The 20,217-nt window shown below is 32.4% G+C and overlaps 1 protein-coding gene across 1 annotated transcript; it reads left to right on the forward strand.

Moving 5' to 3' along the window:
• The first annotated feature begins 6,418 nt into the window (after positions 1–6,418).
• LOC138364012 (serine-rich adhesin for platelets-like) lies at positions 6,419–20,011 on the forward strand. Its single transcript, XM_069323454.1, has 7 exons — positions 6,419–6,589; positions 6,945–7,667; positions 10,588–10,678; positions 10,785–11,020; positions 18,258–18,375; positions 18,988–19,119; positions 19,848–20,011. Exons 1-7 carry the CDS (start codon positions 6,419–6,421, stop codon positions 20,009–20,011), a joined length of 1,635 nt encoding a protein of 544 aa, XP_069179555.1.
• The last annotated feature ends 206 nt before the right edge of the window (positions 20,012–20,217 follow it).

The following is a 20,217-nucleotide window of genomic DNA, read 5'->3' on the forward strand; positions in this document are numbered from 1 at the left end:
ATTTTCATGTTGGCATAAAAACTCTTTATAGAATTTATAAGACTATTCTGAATAAGACTTCGCTTCTTGTAATTATATATTATTATTATTATTATTATTTGTAGTATCAGTAGTTTTTTTTTGGCTCTACCTTTGGCTGAAGTAGAAGGAAGGTTTGAGTTTGAATTTGATGAAGTAGAGGATGAGGTTATTGATGGAGAAGGCGACAACGGAGGAGGAGGTGGTAATAAGTTGCTGTTGGATTGTAGTGGTGTTGGTGGTAAGGTAAGTGAAAGAAACATTTCATTTTCCAGTAATTGTGGTTGTTGTTGTTGTAGTATGCTATCAATTAAAATAATTTGACGTGCAATGTAAGCTAGGTCTGGTGCTAGTAAAGAAGAATTAATGTGATTATTAGCTACTGACCACTTCTTAGTAGTATTCTCCCAAACATTAATCTGGCGCGAATTCTTATCACATATAATAGGTTTATATATAGCTAAAAAAAATTTATATTCCGTTATACCAAAATTCTGTAGGAAAGAAAAAGCTATTATAATCCGAGGAATTTTAGTAGGACGTGAATTACTATTAGCTGATGGTACTACCCGATAAGTGTCACTGTCAAACTCTTCCACATTTATATTCATGACAAAATCCAATCTTTGAGAATCAATTTTTTCTACTAGATCAAAAGCTTCTTTCATTGATACCACATCACTAACAATTAGAAGATTTAGAAGACACAAAATTATCCAATCTTCTAATTCTTCTTTTACTTGCTGGTGTTCCTGATATCGGTTAAGAAGATAGATGATTTCATAAAGTGGTCCGGTATCTAAGTGATTAAAATTTAAATCTCTAATTATTTGGGCTATAAAATAATTGTAGTGAGGAAATGTCATTCCCAGGGACTTTTGACGGGTCTTTTTAACATATAACAATGCTAAAAGATACAAGACAGTGTGAAGATGTTGTTTACTCTGCAAACATAAACGGGTTATATGTTCAATGGTAAATGGCTGAATTCGTTTCAAGAAAGAATTGGTATCTCGACTAGTATTGCTACTGGCAACTGTTCCGCGAATAGATGTTTGCCTTAAAGGTTGAACTGTAAACACTTTTTCAATACGATTTGCTGTCATTTGTATTTTATCGTATTTAAAGTTTGCCTCAGCGTCATCGTCATTTTCATTTGTAAGAAGAATCAGGTAATGGGGGATTTCATAAATTTTTATAAAACTATTTGGATATTTTTCAAGTATAATTAAGAGTTGGTTATTCTCTTCTTGTTGTTCCTCTTGAAAATGAAGAGATTTGTATATAGAAAGTTTATATTCCTTACTAAGTGTAACAAAAAATAAACCCACTATAACTTTATTGATAATATTGTTAACATTGGAAAACATCAAAAAATCTTTTTCTGTTATATCTGGTATTTTTTCTTCATCACTCTCCCTAGAATTATCATAATTTTCATATATAGTAAAATAATTTTCGGCGTCATCAATATTTTCTTTGCTTTGCATAAATGTTTGAACATTTTTCTGAAAAACATCCAAAGCATATGTATCATCATCCAACCCGATAATAGTTGGGAATCCTCTAATGGATGAAGGTTCATGATATTTACAGATATTAAATAAGTCAAAAACTTCACCCATACTTGATAAAATATATGACGTTGGTGAGTTAGACATATCATAAATATTATTTTTGTGGAAAACCGCATATGGTAAGTAAGTGCAGTCCATTTCGTTTAAAGGTGTTTGCAGTTGAATTTTTTGAGATTCAAAAATACTATAATTGGTAGTAATATCTATGAGGGTAGGTAAGAGTTCTTTGCATGAATTGGACATTAGGGCAAAATCATAATAGAAAGAGTTAGGTGGGGTATTTCAAGATGAAACTCTTGAGTAAACGTTTGTGATTTACCAAAAATATAAATTGGTAGCCAGTCTAGACCTAAATAATAAACAATATGAGAAACAAGTTCATATATGACATAATTTGTATTATAATAGATCTGTCCATCAACAATGGATGTTGTTAAATGTAAGGATGGCCCTGATTGTTTAAGTGTTAGATATTCTAGGTACTCAGCTGTCGATAAACGAAATGATTCAAGAGTACACATTTTTTTAAATCAACATCCAAGATAAAATGAATATAATCTAAACTAGGTAGACGTATGACATGGGAACCACTTATAGTGTTTATCTCCCAAAATCTACGATATAAATGATGAACTGTTCAATTTGTTAATAAAATCAAATCAATTTCTCTTTTCCCACACATATCTGTTAGTGATCCAAAACCATATAAACTCGTCTTATTTTTTCTTGATGAAGTACAACTTATAGTTTGAAGATCACGAGTTATTTTATTAAAAGTCCCAGTATTGGGATTGAGATGTGAGTCTTGATAAGTTCGTTTTAACGGATCATAATTTTGAATAAGTGGATAAGTATAATATCGATAATTCATTTTAAAGAGCAACATAGTGAAATTGTAGTATACTTATAGACGGGGAAATCTTTTTTTTTTTTTTTTTAATAATAATAATAATTTTTTTACTTTAAGTCTTTAGCTAATAGGGAAGCTTCTGTGAGACGTTGGTCGAAAGGAATTTTGGTATTGACATTGCTCACCGATATAGTGTCCATTATCCATACAGGCACATATGGTGGCTATTAAATTAGTTTCCCCAACATAATTAATAGGAAATCCTCCATTTAAACATTTGTGATAAGTGTCATAATTACAAACACTATTAATGCAAGTAACTCCTAAAGAAGAAGAGCATAATGTTTGACAGTCTTCATTTTTCTGTCATGCTATATTGTTAATAGTACAATCCATCTCTCTTGTAATCTTTTCATATGGAGGGTGTGACATTAATATTAAATTAGAGTCTTTCTTTTGATTATTACTCATATTTTTCTTATAAATGTAATTTAATATTATTGAATAAAGAATTAAACATATAAATATAATATAAAGTTTCATTATTTTTTTCTGACCACAGATAACAGATAAAAATACATTTGCCAATTGAACAAGACACTTTCAATTACTAATTTGAGTATGTTAATAGGTGGGCGTTGTTTTTTTGTACTTAGTTTTCGATCATGGATAATAGCCCGTTCTAAATTCCCCATGATAGATGTTGGAAATGGCATTAATGTTGACAATATATAATTGACTAAAAGGCGTGTCAAACGACCATTTACATCTGAAAAAGGATGGAGAGTAAGCATTTCTCGGATAAACCATGAAATTAATTTAAAAATCCATTCAAATTCTTCCTCTGGCCCTAAAAATTTGAATATTTTTTGGGTCAATGTAGAGTTGTAATTGTCCAAAATAGCCAAAATACGATTTTCTCCATCTTGAATTGAATGGATATGTGGATATACATACAAACCTTTGACACTTGTGTTATTACTAATCTTTGTACAGCGTATATTGGTACTTACAAAACCACATTTTTCAGGTGATAACAATCCTATCATTAATTAATATTTTGTGTAAATTTAAAACACAAGTTTCAAGATCAATTAAACCTAATAAAGTGTACATATCCTTATCTCCTACTATCTCTTCCTTAATCTTTTTATGACCTCTAATGAAATTTAAATATTCTATTGCTCTTAGTAAGTTTCTAACCTCTCTAACTTTCCGATTAGTGATTAAAGTTTTCTTCTGGTTGTGTGGCCAAATCCCAATATTTTCATGTTTCATTAAATTAGTTAAAAAAACCATATTCCATGGTTTTTACAACTAACCCTTGAAATTTTTTTATTATTATCTAGACCTAAATATATTTGTTTAAATTTATTAATTTCAGATACTTTATTTTTTAAGTTTAGGCTTAATTCATATGAAAAAAACATCGTTTATATATTTTTTAAAAAAGTTAAACAAAATATACTACTATTTTATATTTATGTTAAATGAATAAAATAAAAAGTGACACTTTTTTCTTTGTTTTAGGATTTGGATTTACTCTGCGAGCACACTGCACAACCTAAAAACTACTGTAAATGCCGATTTGGAAGATGTATCTAACCAGCTACAGCTTCAACCAACTAACTACTTGATTTGTTTACAACACAGTTTCAAATGAGGAAATATAAGAAATAAATAATTATAAAATCATCACCTCAGTGGGTGAGTTAACCCTCCGGATCGGCACTGGTGTCTCTCGCTCTCTCCTTTTTAGACTCTGTCTGGTCTTTAAGGGGGCATATCGAAAAATATCGTTATAAATTAAAATTGTTCAATTTGCTTATAAATTTTTTTATGAAATGGTTATAGAAAGGGCTGCAACTGGTCCAAGTTTCACCATCACACCCTAAACAGAAAAGGAGAAAAAAATACACAACGTATTATGCAACGAATGTTCAACATTCTCAAATAATCTCAGGGAACACATGTGTCAAATAAAATGTCTACTATGTGCTGTAGAAGCACAAACTCTTGTAATAATTGTAATATGTATGTTCAATATATTTATATTTAATTTTTTTTTTCTTTTTATTTTTTTTTATTTTTTTTTTTTTTGGCCAATTTTTTTTCTCGTTTGTTATCAAGGGATTTGCATGAAACTTGCACACCTTGCTCAATGGATGCCTATCTGCAAGGGTGCCAATTATGAACGAAATCTGTCGAAGTCAAGCTCAGCTACAGGTGGCCGAACTTGGATCTTTATTTTACTCTGGAAAGTAATTTACACCTTCAAATTACTTCAGAGCTTTCATTTATTAATCAATTTACATGCAAATTACACCTTATATGTAGCGTTTGTGCTTCTACAGACTCTAGTAGACATTTTAGTCCAAAGTCTATTTGCTGATTTTATAAAAATTTATAAATATCATATATTGCATATTTTTTTAGTAGGGTAACTTTGAAAAATTATATTATTGCACTAAACACTTTTTTGATAAAACTGATCACTAGAATCCTTTATTATGTGCTTAATTTAATATCTGAGTGTTAAAGAAATGATTTTAGTTGACACATGTGTTCCCTGAAACTATTTGAAAATTCGTTACATAATTCGTTGTTTATTTTTTTTCTCCTTTTCTGTTTAGGGTGTGATGATGAAACTTGGACCAGCTGCAGCCCTTCTATAAGCATTTAAAAAAAAAATTATAAGCAAATTGAACCACTTTTAATTTTACACCGATATGCCCCCTTAACCACCATTCCAATCAATGCCAGCTGTATACACACGCATGATTCTCCAGATGTGGGATTCTTCTGCTTTATTGTTTTCAATGGCTCCAATTAAGAACAACGTGAATCGTCGAGATCCTCTCCCTAAGGAGGCACCCACTACTTTTACATCAGAACAACAACTCTATGATGGTCTCCCTAAATATTTTATATTAAAGGGGACTCATCTGTACTCTGGTATAAGAACACTGACTTATGTTCAAGAATACCATAGGAGAATAAAAAAATTTATCTACCCATCCTATTCAGAATTGGAAGATAAACAAAAATATAAAATATGGATAATTAATGATCAGTTGGAAAAATTATCCACATTTTCTTACATGGATAATAACAATGGTTGTTACATTTGTATAAAATGTAATGCCATATTTATATCATTCCAGAAAATAATAGATCATGAGTGTAAGAGAGCACCATTTGTAGTATATCCAACTACATTAAATAAAATTAATGAAATATGATATATAATAAAGGCAATGAAAAAAAAGCATAAGCATAATGATGATGATGATGATAATGATAATGATGATGATGATAAATCTTTTGAAGAGTCAGTCTTTTTATTTAAAAACAAGTATGAAAATTTAAAGACTCAAATATCAAGAAATAAACAAATTTTCATATATGAAGGGTTTAGATTGAAGAATGAAATCATTCCAATTATGGAATGTAACTGCTGTGAAGTAAAATTCCCACTTCCAAAGTATAGAGATGATATACTGAAGATAATCGAGTTACATAAGAATGAAGTGAAACCCAAATGTTCTCCAAAGAATATGAATTTGACAGAATCTTTTAAAATAATACTGGAAAGTTTAAATTACATAATTGAGAGACAATTTCAGTATAAGAATTGTGATATAGATAAGAATAGATTATCTAGAATTATCCTACAAAAAAAAATTTCATCTGGTTTTATACATCAAGATAAACGGGAAGTTTTAGAAGACTACTTTTTAGGTATGCAAATCAGGAATTTATTCAAAAAAGAAGAACAAGAAAATATTCTTGTTCCCTCAGTCATAAAGATTAGAAAAAAAAATCCAACAAGCCCATCATCATCATATCAAGTTGTATCAGGAGAGGAAATAAAAAAAAAAACACGAGGCTAAAACTACTACTAACATTACTGAATCAGCAACTACATCATTATTATTCCTGGAGACAAATAATGATAATGATGATAAGGATAATGAAGATGATAGAAAAAGAAGAAACAGTAACAGCAGTAACAGCAGCAACAGCAGCAGCAGCAGTAGTAATAATAGCAGAAGTAGAAGTGGCAACAGAAGAGGCATCAGCATCAGAAGAGGCAGCAGCAGCAGCAGAAGAGACAGCAGCAGAAGAGGCAGCAGCAGTAACAGTAACAGTAGTAGTGGTGGTGGTGGTGGTGGTGGTAGTAGTAGTAGTAGTAGTAGTAGTAGTAGTAGTAATAATAATGATGATGATGGTAGTAGTGTTTACAGTAAAGAAGATAATAATGAGCATGATACAGGCAATAAGGAAGAATTAGGGTCATTGACAAAGATTTAGATAAATCTACTACTACTACTACTAACACCACCACCACCACTACTACTAGTACTACCCTGACCACCATCGTTGCCACTGCTGTTGCTGCTCCTGCTGCTTTGGAATCTGATGATGAAGAATCAGTTTTGGAAATTAAGGTGAAGAAGAATACAACAACATTTAAAAAAATTGCAAACAAAACTCAGGAAAATGGAGTTCATCATGTTCAACAACAACAACAACAACAACAACAGCAACAACGTAGAGAAGAATATCTTTTTGATCAATTTCCTGATTTGATGGATGTCCTCTTTTCCTCAGAAACTAACCCCACAAGAGGAGGAGTAAAAAACAACAACATTTATTTGCCATCTACTTCAAGCTCAAATTATCAACTAATATCAGAAACCACCAATTTACCAGCAGCCAATTTGAAGTGTAATTATCATCAACCTAACATGCAAATTGAAGAAGAAAAAGAAACAGATCTGACTTATATAATTGAAACATATTGTAAAACAGGTGAATCAATTAATAATGATTATCAACAACTAATGGTGTCGTTTCCTGAAAATACAATATCAAGTTCAGGTTTGAATGAAGATGCATATGTTAATCAACAACATCAATTATTGGTACACGAAGATCAACAGCTTTCAAATACCTGTTACAATGCACCTCCGGTAGATGATGTAAATTTATATCATGAACATTCATTGACATTTCTTGATCCAACAGTGTCACCATCTACCTCAGGAGCAGGAAATCCATTACCCACTTTGGGTTTATCTCTAAATACAATATCAAGTTCATGTTTGAATGAAGATGTATATGTTAATCAACAACAACAACAACAATTATTGGTATCTAAAGATCAACAGCTTTCAAATACAAATACATGCTACAATGTACCTCCGGTACAAGCTGATGTAAATTTAAAGCATGTACATTCATTGCCACCAACAGTGTCACCATCTATCTCAGGAGCAGGATCCACATCTGGAAATCCATCATCCACTTTGGGTTTATTATCTCTTTCAAACAAAGCTGAGAAAATAACAAGGAAGCGGAAAAAGGAAGAAAGGAAAAAGAAAAAGAAGGAAGAAAAGAAAAAAAAGAAGGAAGAAAAGAAGAAGAAGGAAGAGAAAAAGAAAAAGAAAAAGGAGGAAGAACTTTCTGCAGAGCGAATAAAATATTTGGTTATACAAACTATAAAACAATCATTCCCAATATTATCTGAAGAACCTCAAACCCCATTGACTTTGTCAGTCTCCTCCTCATCATTATCATTATCATCATCATCATCATCATCATCATCATTATCATCATCATCATCATCATCATCCTCAAAAAAAAAAAAAAATAGTTGTTAAAATTTAGTTGGTTTTGATTGTTAAATTTGTAGACATGGAAAGTAAAATTTTCTTCATTGTCAGTAGGTTTTATAAATAAATAAAAGAATAATTTGAATTACAGGATGCATTGTGCAGTTAAACCATGTACTGTATATATTTTTTAGTACAAATTAATAAATTTATAGTAATATATCTACTAAAGAATTGGAATCTGCTAAAGCTCAAGTGCAACTATAATAGTATGAAATATTTTTACCATATGCAGCAAAAATAGAGCTATATAGTCCTTCGAATGTAGAAGCTGGGGAGTTACTACCATAGTGTTCGACTGTAGTTTATAAAATTGTTTGGGTCTCTAACAATACTTTGAGACTATGGTATTGGTCTTTCCTCCAATACCTCACCACCAGTCTCCAGATAGTAGTGATGTTATCAAAATGGGGAATATGATAAACACCATTTTGATAGTTTGGACATTGTAACAGTCCTCCACGCCCAAACACCGACTGTGAAACAACACAGCTGGGAATTTAATTTTGTGTCCACCGTGTGTCATGTTTATTTTCCTGATACCCCAATTTTTGGTTGGTGTCGAGAGACTCTGTATGATGGTGTATTCCAGACGTCTGTTAAGATCGATGTTGAAGGATATGTTGTTGGCTGAAGTAATAAACAGAGAAAATACATTTCCCCATAATCCTTCTCCTGATACAAATGGTGGATTCTCTACTGTCTGCTCCCATCTGTTGACATCACTGCAGCTGGAAGCAGCTGACTGGATGGAAGTTAATAATATAGTGCCAGTCACTTCTACGCATGTCAATGGTTCTTCTATTTTTTGCTGTTACTACGTTACTACCTCCCACAGACAGGTACACTATTTTTCGGGTAATCATTATTTGTTTATGTTGTAATTTATGGAAAAAATTTGACAAATTTTTTTTTTTTTTTTTTTTTGGTAAATGTATCTCTGAATATATATATATATATATATATATATATATATATATATATATATATATATATATATATATATATATATATATATATATATATATATATATAGAGAGAGAGAGAGAGAGAGAGAGTGTGATTACCTCTAATCATTGTCCATGATTAGAGGTAATCACACACAGGAGCCTAATGTAGAAAGATGTAACCAGAATGAAGCTAATATTGGTGAAGTTTCACTGAAAGGAGAGAGCGTGGAGAATAAGGCGGAGAGTTTAGCCAAGTATATTGTGTTTTCACTGATGGAGAAGACAAAGGCGACAACTAATGATAAAGTTGAAGAAACACTCCTCAGATGTATCAAGACGATGGTGCACAGTCACGAAAAACAATTTAAGGGAATATTTAAAAAATTGGACATTACTCACGACACTGGATATGTGACATTTGTTGGAGTTGTCAATGAACTATTTGAAGGTGAAAAGATGGGTATTACTTGGGGCAGGATAATTGCACTATATGCTTTTGGTGGACAGATGGCTTTGTATTGCAAAGACAAAAATATGGAGGACTTGAGCGACAAAATAACAACATTTATGAGTAAATATGCCAGTGAAGTAGTTGCACCATTTGTCAGGAGAGCTGGTGGATAGATAAAAATATATCATTGTACCTGCAGTTGTATAAAGCCTCTCTCTCTCTCTCTCTCTCTCTCTCTCTCTCTCTCTCTCTCTCTCTCTCTCTCTCTCTCTCTCTCTCTCTCTCTCTCTCTCTCTCTCTCTCTCTCTCTCTCTCTCTCTCTCCCTCTCTCTCTCTCTCGCTCTCTCGCTCTCTCTCTCTCTCTCTCTCTCTCTCTCTCTCTCTCTCTCTCTCTCTCTCTCTCTCTCTCTCTCTCTCTCTCTCTCTCTCTCTCTCTCTCTCTCTCTCTCTCTCTCTCTCTCTCTCTTTTTCCTCATCCACAATAACTTGAATTTCCCAAAAGTCAAATAGAATAAAATTATAAAATTGAAAATTATTGGCTACATGGCCATGTATGATGTATAAGACAACCCACAACCTTATATTCTTTATATTAGTTCTCCACTGTGTAGGGAAGAGGCCTCGCTTGGAGCTTGTATATATATACTATATATATATAAAAGTGTAAAAAGTATTATTAAAACATATAGTTTTTCATTTCAACAGATATCATTAATCTTTATGGACACTCAGAGTTTCAGTGCTGGAACAGAAACTTTTCTACAAATGGGGGGAACGGGAACTTCTAGTCATGGATGAGGTAAAAAAAAAAAAAATAGTCCCACAAATAGATGGCGATTTGAGTGATAAGATAATACTGTTATATCTACCACATACGTTATTTTAACTCTATATCATCATCTGAGACTCCTCATTACAAATTTTCATAAGATTGTGATTTGTCTTCTTCAGTCAAAGGATGACTATTCAAGTTTATCATATTTTATCCAATATGTTATGTAAAACTATGTTGTGAATACAATATAATAAATGATGTTCCTTTTTTTTTGGTTTATCTTATAAGGTAAATGTGGTACGATTTGATATGAGATTACAATTCGAGGGGGAACAGCACACCGAGGCACAGAACAGTGCAGCAGGAACAGCGCCCCAAGGTACAGAGTCGCGGCTCCAGACGAACACCACAAGGCACAGAACAGCTGCGCAGAAATTTATCCCCAAACAAAAACTGAGTAGCGACCCAAGAACTGCTGCTCCCAGGGCAACAGAGCACCGGTGCAGGTGCAGCAGGCGCAGCAAAGACCAGCACTCCCGAGGCACAGAGCACCGGTGCAGGTGCAGCAGGCGCAGCAAAGAGCAGCACTCCCGAGGCACAGAGCATCGGTGCAGCAAAGACCAACACTCCCGAGGCACAGAGCATCGGTTATGCAAAGACCAACACTCCCGAGGCACAGAGCGACAGCACAGCAGGCGCAGCAAAGACCAACACTCCCGAGGTACAGAGCGACAGCGCAGCAGACGCAGCAAAGACCAGCACTCCCGAGGCAGAGAATGGAGGTGCAGTAAAGACCAGCACTCCCGAGGCAGAGAATGGAGGCGCAGTAAAGACCAGCACTCCCGAGGCAGAGAATGGAGGCGCAGTAAAGACCAGCACTCCCGAGGCAAAGAATGGAGGCTCAGCAAAGACCAGCACTCTCGAGGCAGAGAATGGAGGCTCAGTAAAGACTGTCACCTCCTTGAGTTATCACAGAGCAGCGGCGCTCCATAGACCAACACCTTCAATCATGCTGCTCTTACACCACCTGTGCTGACCTGATGCTAGCAGAAGGAGGAGGAGGAGGAAGGGTTGAATTGTACTTACCTCAGTACACGCATGAGGTTTCAGCAGGTGAACACCTTCTGTTGTAGTTCTGAAATAATTTTAAAAATAATATTTATATCTTGTGTTGGAAACAGGCTCATATAAACTTGTAAAATATTTTATCACTAATAAAAAAATATATAACCAAAAGACCTGATATAAAACCCTCATCACTTTTAACTAAATGGGTTTAGTATCTCATTGTCATAATACTGTACATTGCTGTCTCCTGATGTATGTGCAAAATATCACGTGATACCACTCCTTTTGAATTTTAATTTATTCCTAGATATTATTTTCACTCTTAAGGTTTTCTTTATAGTAAAAAATGAATAATAATAATAATAATAACCTCTTTAAAAAAAAAAGAGAAAGAGGAAAAAGAAAAAATTGAAAATTTTGTCTCAATGGCCTATTTCCCATCAAAAGGAGGAATTTACAGCCCCAGTGAAAATGAAGAATCTAATAATAAAATTAGAAAAAAACAAACAGCTGCAACAACAGCAACAGAATCTAAACCAACACCAACACCAAGAACAACTAATGAAAGAAAAAGTGAACAAAATAGAAGAAAATCTCAACAACAACAACGACGACACTGCATACCATTTGTCAAAACAGCAGGTGGACTCTTACCCTCTAGTGACGCATATCGTGTAAACCGAGATGGTCACATTAAAAACGAGAAAAATCACTTTAATAGGGATGTTTATATTGATGATTATGATTTAGAGGAAAGAACGCGAATAGCTAGAGTTGAAAGACGTTTACAGTATATTGAGGAGTGTTTAGGTAAGAGTAACATCATTAAAGCTGAACCAATAACAGCTTTAATTTTATACACATGAAAGTTCTCAATTTATTATAAATAAAGTTTATCATAACTGGATTAGATTTATGGGACATGTGGCTCAGCAACTTATGTCTAGAACAAATGAAAATTTGTTTGGAGCTGCTGATCAATATTTGTTTGAGGGTTGGTTTGAAATTCAAAAAAATTTAAGATCACCCCCACTAAATTATCTTTTTATCGACTATAAGGAAAATGTATTAGAAGTAAATAAGGAAATTTTGAATTTGGCGTTAGAAGGTGATAGAGATCAAAATGGTATACTCCTCTATCCTCAAGATTGTGAGTATATTAATCTTTATTTGGACAATACTACTAATAATGTGTATATTTTTTATTCAATAATTGAATTAATAAACATATATAAAAAAAACAGATGATGATAAAAATTATATAAACAAGGATAATGATCGGTCTCTTGTAAGTGGCCTAGATGCTTATAGTTTGGTTATGCCTGGAGCTGATAAACGATATAAGGTGTTAGGTTCCCATCGTATTTTATATAATACATTTGTAAATATGTCTAATGGAGAAATGTTCAACACTAGTCTAAATGGAATGGGAATGTCAGCTCTTAACGTCTGTGTTATTATCGTTCATGCCATGATTTTAACAGTCTCCGTGGTGTAGTGGTAAGACACTCGCCTGGCGTTCCGCGAGTTTAATGTCATGGGTTCGTATCCTGGCCGGGGAGGATTTACTGGGCGTAAATCCTTAACTGTAGCCTCTGTTTAACGCAACAGTAAAATGTGTACTTGGATGAAAAAACGATTCTCCACGGCAGGGGATTGTATTCCAGGGACCTTCCCGAAACGCTACGCGTACTAGTGGCTGTACAAGAATGTAACAACTCTTGTATATATCTCAAAAAAAAAAAAATGATTCATTTAAAATGTTTACTTGATAAAAATATACTTCCCACTGAGAAAATGCGACACTCTAACAAACATTTCATTGAAGAAGTAATAAAACATGTTCCTTCCACATTATTCGGGCATCCCATGTTACCAATTGTTACGTTCAAAGATCAATAAAAAACAATTTAATTAATTTTTAAAAAATAAGAAAGCAATGTCGTGGAATATGACTACAAAGCCACTTTTATCATATTTTCCTTCTGATATAACTAATGATACTAATGCAATTATTACAACTAGTGACACTACGTCAACAACAACAACAACAACATCAACAACTACATCCACTACAACATCTACAATTACTACTGATATATTGTCGCCAATAAACAATGATGACAATAATAATAATAATGATGTCAATATTAATAATTATTTTAACAGTAAACAAATGTTAGATACTGAAGATTTTACTCAAGATATGTTTTTTTTATAAATATGTACGATATCTTAACGAGGAAAAAAGAGCACCGGCTCTTCTTGTTTTTGATTTCGATAATACATTAGCCATATATGATGAACAACAACATTTACAACTGAATTTGTCAGATAGTTTTCTGTCAGTATATACACGGCCATTTTTATATGAGATGTTAGATTATATGAAAGCCACCAACAAACACAATATTCTTATTTTATGGACAGCAGGAAAACGATCATATATTCAAAATGTTTTAACTTTATTGAACATGTGTCAATATTTTACACATATTTTAACGTATTATGACTGTGTTTTATCTAAAAATAAATATGGTGTTAGTAAGACATATAAATATATTGTCAATAAATGCCCTAAATATTCAGATATGAGAGCCATACTGATAGATAATTGGGCTGTTTATAATGCTTTGGGAAGGAAAAGAAAGAGTTATAGGACAAATTATGATGATGGAATAGTCAAACAGCAATACAGTCGACTGATATCTATCAAACCTTATACCATATATGACGTGGTGAAAGAATTTGGGGCTTCACTATACCCCCTCATCAAATAAATTATATTGATATGTTCATTCGTTCTAAAGGCTTAAACGGCAAAACATATAATAATTTATTCATATTCATAATAATAATAATAATAATAATGGAACAGATTCATCCACACCAGGAAAATTAGACCAGTACCCATCATATGGGGACACAGCTCTCTTATCCTTAATATGTTTCTGTGAAAGAGAAATCTTTGGGATAGTAGCAACTCCGACTATACAAAACAAAAGAAGTATAAACAGTGACTACTATATTATGCTTGAAAACGATCAGTTATCATTGATAAATAGAAACAAGGTAGAAAATAGTAATATGATATGAAGTAGACAATGCCATCCCCTTATATGGATACAAACTTCAACTTAATGATGGTGGTACTATTAATATTTATTTTATATTTCTATAAGTTTGATTAAGTAGGTACTCGTGGGATTATGCCTGAAAGCTTCTAAGGCAAAATCCAGGCTGGAGAAGCAACAATATCGTGTTCAGCTGACATTGGAATGGTCAAAGAGCGATTGGTTTGTATCCCTAGGACTCAATGATCGTTGGTCATCTTGTGTTAATTCATCATCATCATCCATTCCATACGTTTTTATTTCGGATATGATTTTTTCTATTAATTCAAGTTGGTTATTTAACATTAATTCTTGTTCATGTATAGTGTCAATAGTTGAAAGGTTAACCCTTTTCCATAATTCATTTTTACTTTCCTCTGTTTTTCTGTAAATTTCTTCAATGTTGTTTTTATAAATTTCTTGAGAGTTTTTTAGTTGCCATTGATAATGTTCATGTAACTGTTGTATACAAAATTTATTATTGTTTTCCAATTGGTTTAAATTATTTTGAAATGTGTTTTGAATTTCATTTATTTTTGAATTAGAGATTGTATTCATATTTACACAACTTTTTATGAGTTCATTCATGCGTTTGCATAACAGAAAACAAAGGTAAATCAATTGAGTGTGGATTGAAAATGGTGTATAAAGATGACTACGTTCAAGGGCAAATAGAAACTGTTCAAATAATTTATATACACCAAAAATGCTGTCCATGAGATTGGGTCCATCCATATTTTAGTTTTCAAGTTCATTGATTGCACAATGTATAAGGTTGGTTAGTAGATCGTTAATGAGGGATGAACCTACTATTTGGTCAATATTATTGGTATTTTTAAAGAATTCATTTAATTTTTGAAGATTTTCTTTCGGTTTAAATTCTTTTATATAATTTTTCCCATCTTCTTGTAATGCTAATTTGAACAGCGTTGAAAATATTATCAAAGGAAATGGGTTTAGTCTCTCTGGACTATTTTCATTTTCGGGTATAATTTTAATTTCATTTACAAAGAGTGTTTTTAGAATAGATTTTTCAAAGTCTAAATAAATTTGAAAAGCTTTTTTAAATATTTTTTTTTAAGGGCATCATTAAGATTAATAATATCAAAGATTGATTTTCAAGTCATTTTTTTTATTTTATTTTACTTTGTTAATTTGGTTGTTTTATGGACTCAATAAACTCGTTGTAATCTTTCATTTCAGGCAAAAAATTTACATTATGGGTAATATTCCCTAGAGAATTTTTAGAAATGAAGTTTGTGCCAGTATCTCGAGCTAATATATTTGGTAAAAATGTTGCCATATTCTTTAAAACTAATTTTTCATTACTGCACATATTTGTAAGGGAAATGAATCCTATATGAGATGAATAAGCAGTATTAGGAGGGGTGGTTTCTAATATCCTCATCATACATTCTCCATTGGATTCGTCAGTGGAAATATCAATATTTGAATTTTTTTCCGTTTTCAAGTTAATATCTAATATTTTACTAGGGTACATTCCCATTGCAATATCGAGAATGGAAATATCATTAATGTTATTTACCACATCCACATTTAGATCATCAATAAATGTATTGAAATACTGTTTTAAATTATCAGTATTTGAAGTTAAATGACTTTGATACGTTTTAACCATAGGTTTCTCAGTTACAATATGAGACAGATAAGAAAATTTGGTCTCATGTATGAAAGAAGGAGGATGAATATCTATAGGTCTAACAGGATTTTTGAGCTGTTGTAATACATTGGGTGAACTGGTTTGGGTGGATATTTTAGGTTTAAGAGCTCGTTTTAACTGTATTCATTCAGTGGTTTGATTTCTGGCAGTAGTTGTAGTAAAAATAGCTCTTCCTTGTCTGTTAACAATAAGAATGTTATGCATCGTGAAGATACATCGACCATATAGAGGCGGTAATTCTTTAAGATCATCGAGGGAGTCAGAAAGAGCAATTGCTATAGCTATATAATCATGAGTCCTATGTGTCGATAATGGTTCACAGTATGACAATCGATTATTTCTTATTTGTAAGAGCCGTTGCTGAGATTTAATTAACTGAGCATAATAAATACTCATGATATTGTTAATATCAAAGATTTTTAAATCCAATGAATTAAAATCATCATTTTTTTTAACTTTAATAAATCGTGAAGAAGGAGGAGCGCTTATTCCCTTTTCATTGTCATTCCATCGTTCGTTTTTTAATGGACGTTTATAGTAACCGTTTTCCAAAGGATATGGGAGACTTTCTACAAATTTTGTATCAATTTCAGTTGAATCGTCAACATTTATTTCATTTATTTCGCCTATTATTTCTTTAGTGTTAACCCAAACAATTTCAATATTTTGATCTATGAGATTTGATGGCATAGCTAAAATTTGTAACAAAATGTTTGGATTGGGTAAGATAACATTACCAGGGAAGAAAGATATGTTCTGTGTTTGTTTAATTTGGGGATAAATTTTGTAATTAATACCAAAACTAGATAGGGCATGCCAGAAATATCCTAAATTATAGGTGTGTATTCCAATGTTATTATGACACATTTCATTATAATGAAAATCATTTAAAGTTTCCCGAAAGATTAAACCCATTTTCACATACAAACATGGTTGGCATATGGCAGATAAACTTATATAAGTATTGGATTTGGACAATTTTTCTTGGGCTTTCAGATAGAGTTGTTCAAGTTGAAGTAAATAATAATCTTTATCTACTGTTTTTACATTAGGTAAAATTGCATGTTTACAAATACATTGAGAACCTATCATATTTATTTGTTCTCTAATCATCGTTCTAATTAAATTATGTTGGGTTGAATCATCATTAATTTTAGAAATGATATTAATGACATCGGAATTAACTATGGGATTTTTTATTGAAAGTGATGATGTCGGTGATTGAGGTAAAGATGAAGACATTTATTTACCTTTTTATTTTAGTTTATAATAAAAAATAAATGAAAATATGAGTAGTCCTGTAGGGATTCCAAATAGAACCAATCCTGTTCAATCACCAAACCCACCATCAAACCCACAATCAAACCCACCACCAACACAAAACCAACAAACAAACACCATAACACAACAATCAGTAGTTGGTCTAACTCCGAATTCATCTATAACATCAATAATGGCCAATCCAAAAGTTAATCCAGAAATATCTGAAGTTCTTTCCAAAATTCAAGATATGACTAGATATATCAGTGACCCTAACCAACGTGCTTCTTTCATAAAAGCTTTGGGTCAACAGTTAAATATGATAGGTAATTCTTCTAAATGTGTTTGTATTCACGCTCTATTTCCTGACCTAAAATATGAAGAAAAAGATTATCATTTACAACAAATTGAAGATTTGTATAGAAAAGCACGGGAAAAACCAGTACATAATATTTATAAAAGTTTGTCTGCTATATGTCCACCCTGTTTATATCTAAAAATGGGTTTGTTATCAACAGACGTGGTGAAAGATTTTAAAGACTCATCTTGTTCCAACAAAACTGGGCCTCACAAAACTTATAATTTAGGACCAATGGCTCATGTCTTAACAAGTTATAATGTTAATCAAAAAGTCTATCCTAACATGCAAAATGCTATGAATATATCTTTTCATCCAGGTAATATTCTAATCCCTGATTCAAAAATCTTTTTACAGATGTTAGCTATGTTATCTAATCTCATAGATCCAGGGGGTTAAAGTAATTTGGGTTGATACAGAGGAAACTGTTCCTTGCGATAATAATAACATTAAAGACCAATAACAATTTTATGAAAAGTTTATGAAGGCTCTCCCTGCTTCTCTTGATAATGGTTATTACAAAGGTGAGCATACACCAGCTGACAAGAATAAATTAATAACTTCTCCACCTCCTAAATTTGCTAAAGCAGCTAAAGGTGAAGAAAATTTAGTTTTACTAAAAATCTTTGATGTAAATTCAGTTTTAAACATATATTATTCTCAACTAATTCAATCACAGCGACGTTTACAAGTGAAAACTATAACAGATAATGATGGAAGTAGATTATATTTGAATCGAACCAATTTTGCTTGTTATGAACCCTTGTCCACACATCGAATACATGATTTTCTAGCCATAGCGATTGCCCTCTCGAATAATCCGGAAGATCTTAAAAAATACCCTCCACTCAATAATGAGTGTATCACTACTCCACATAATATTCTCATCATTAATAATAAAGGGAAGGCAGTGTTTACTGACAGTACTGAACCTAAATCAACTACAGCCTGTGAAAAATTGAAACGAGGACTTAAAGATGGTACTAAATATTCACCTCATAAACGATTTGTAAATACAGCACATACCATGACACCTAATACAAATCTCAAACCTGAAGATCCTATTAAACCAGACAGTTTTCCTGACTTAAATATTACCACCTCTCCTGATCTCGCTGATATTGCTATGGAGAAACATATTAACGATTCGGAAATGTTTCGTAAGAATTTAAAAGCAAATATAGACAATTTGAAAAATTACTTTTCAGAGTTTAATGATGACCTGAATAAACCTGTTGATATGAATAATGTTAATTATTCGATTTTTTATATTGCTATTGGAATGTCTCCCTCAAAAATACTCGATATCAATCATAATCTTGCAGGTGAAAAACCCAATGGTATAGATATATTTTCATTCTATCCTGAAAATGGCACAAATATTCTTGAAATAGCATCGCCTAATGTAGTATATTCAGATCAAATCGGTTTTGTTACTCTCAAGAGCCTATGTTCTAATGAGATGTTAGTATTAAAAAATACCATTGCCCATTTGCAAAATATTATGAATCGCAGTGTTGGGGTATTTAGGAAATTTGAAGTAACACCGGGAAACAACATTATAACTCTTCAACCTAATTATTTAGTACAAATACGAGATCCTTCTGAATATCTTCAAGTTGTTGATAAAACTATAAAAGCAGATACATCCATCCCCAACTTCCAAATAGAACCTCCTAATGATGTACATCATATACCACAAGATTTGTGCGATTCAATGTCATTTAATCAGTATGTAAATTTGTATACCCCACCTAAAACACAAGGATGTATATGGTAATTTATATTATAATTAGAACTTTTCAATTATATTAATAATGTAATGTAATGTTGGCCAATAAACGGTCTATATGGCAATTACCCAAAATACTTAGTTGTTGTTTTTTTATGAATTACCCTCTAATATTTTTTTTGTTTTGGTTATTATAAAAAAAAATGAACATTTATATATTTGTTGTTGGTATATGTTTACTAATTATTTTATTTTTAATGTGGATGAGAATCCAATCCACAAACAGCGACACCATCTCTCCACAATCAGAAGATGTCAGTGCCACCCTCCCAACAGCACGTGCCACTGTCACCTACACCACCTCCACCAGCACTCCAGCTGCTAACGACGAGACCACAAGTGGTGATTCCAGGGACGCCACCTCCTCTGGAAACCCCATACCCAGCAGTGACACTGTCACCACCTCCACCTCCACCAGCACTCCAGCTGCTAACGCATAATTGATATTCCCACAATTTTTTTAATAAATGGCTAAGAATTATTGAACATTGAGAGGTTTCGTTTAGCATATTATAAAAAAAAATAATAGACATATGTTACATCTAGCAGTCAGAAAGCCACACCTGGACCACTATGCTAGGCCCGACCTGCCCAACGAGGCAAGTTCCCCTGAATCTATATATTTTTCCAATTTTCCTCTATGAAG

This window comes from Procambarus clarkii, chromosome 12, assembly GCF_040958095.1.
Source record: "Procambarus clarkii isolate CNS0578487 chromosome 12, FALCON_Pclarkii_2.0, whole genome shotgun sequence".
NCBI lineage: Eukaryota > Metazoa > Arthropoda > Malacostraca > Decapoda > Cambaridae > Procambarus > Procambarus clarkii.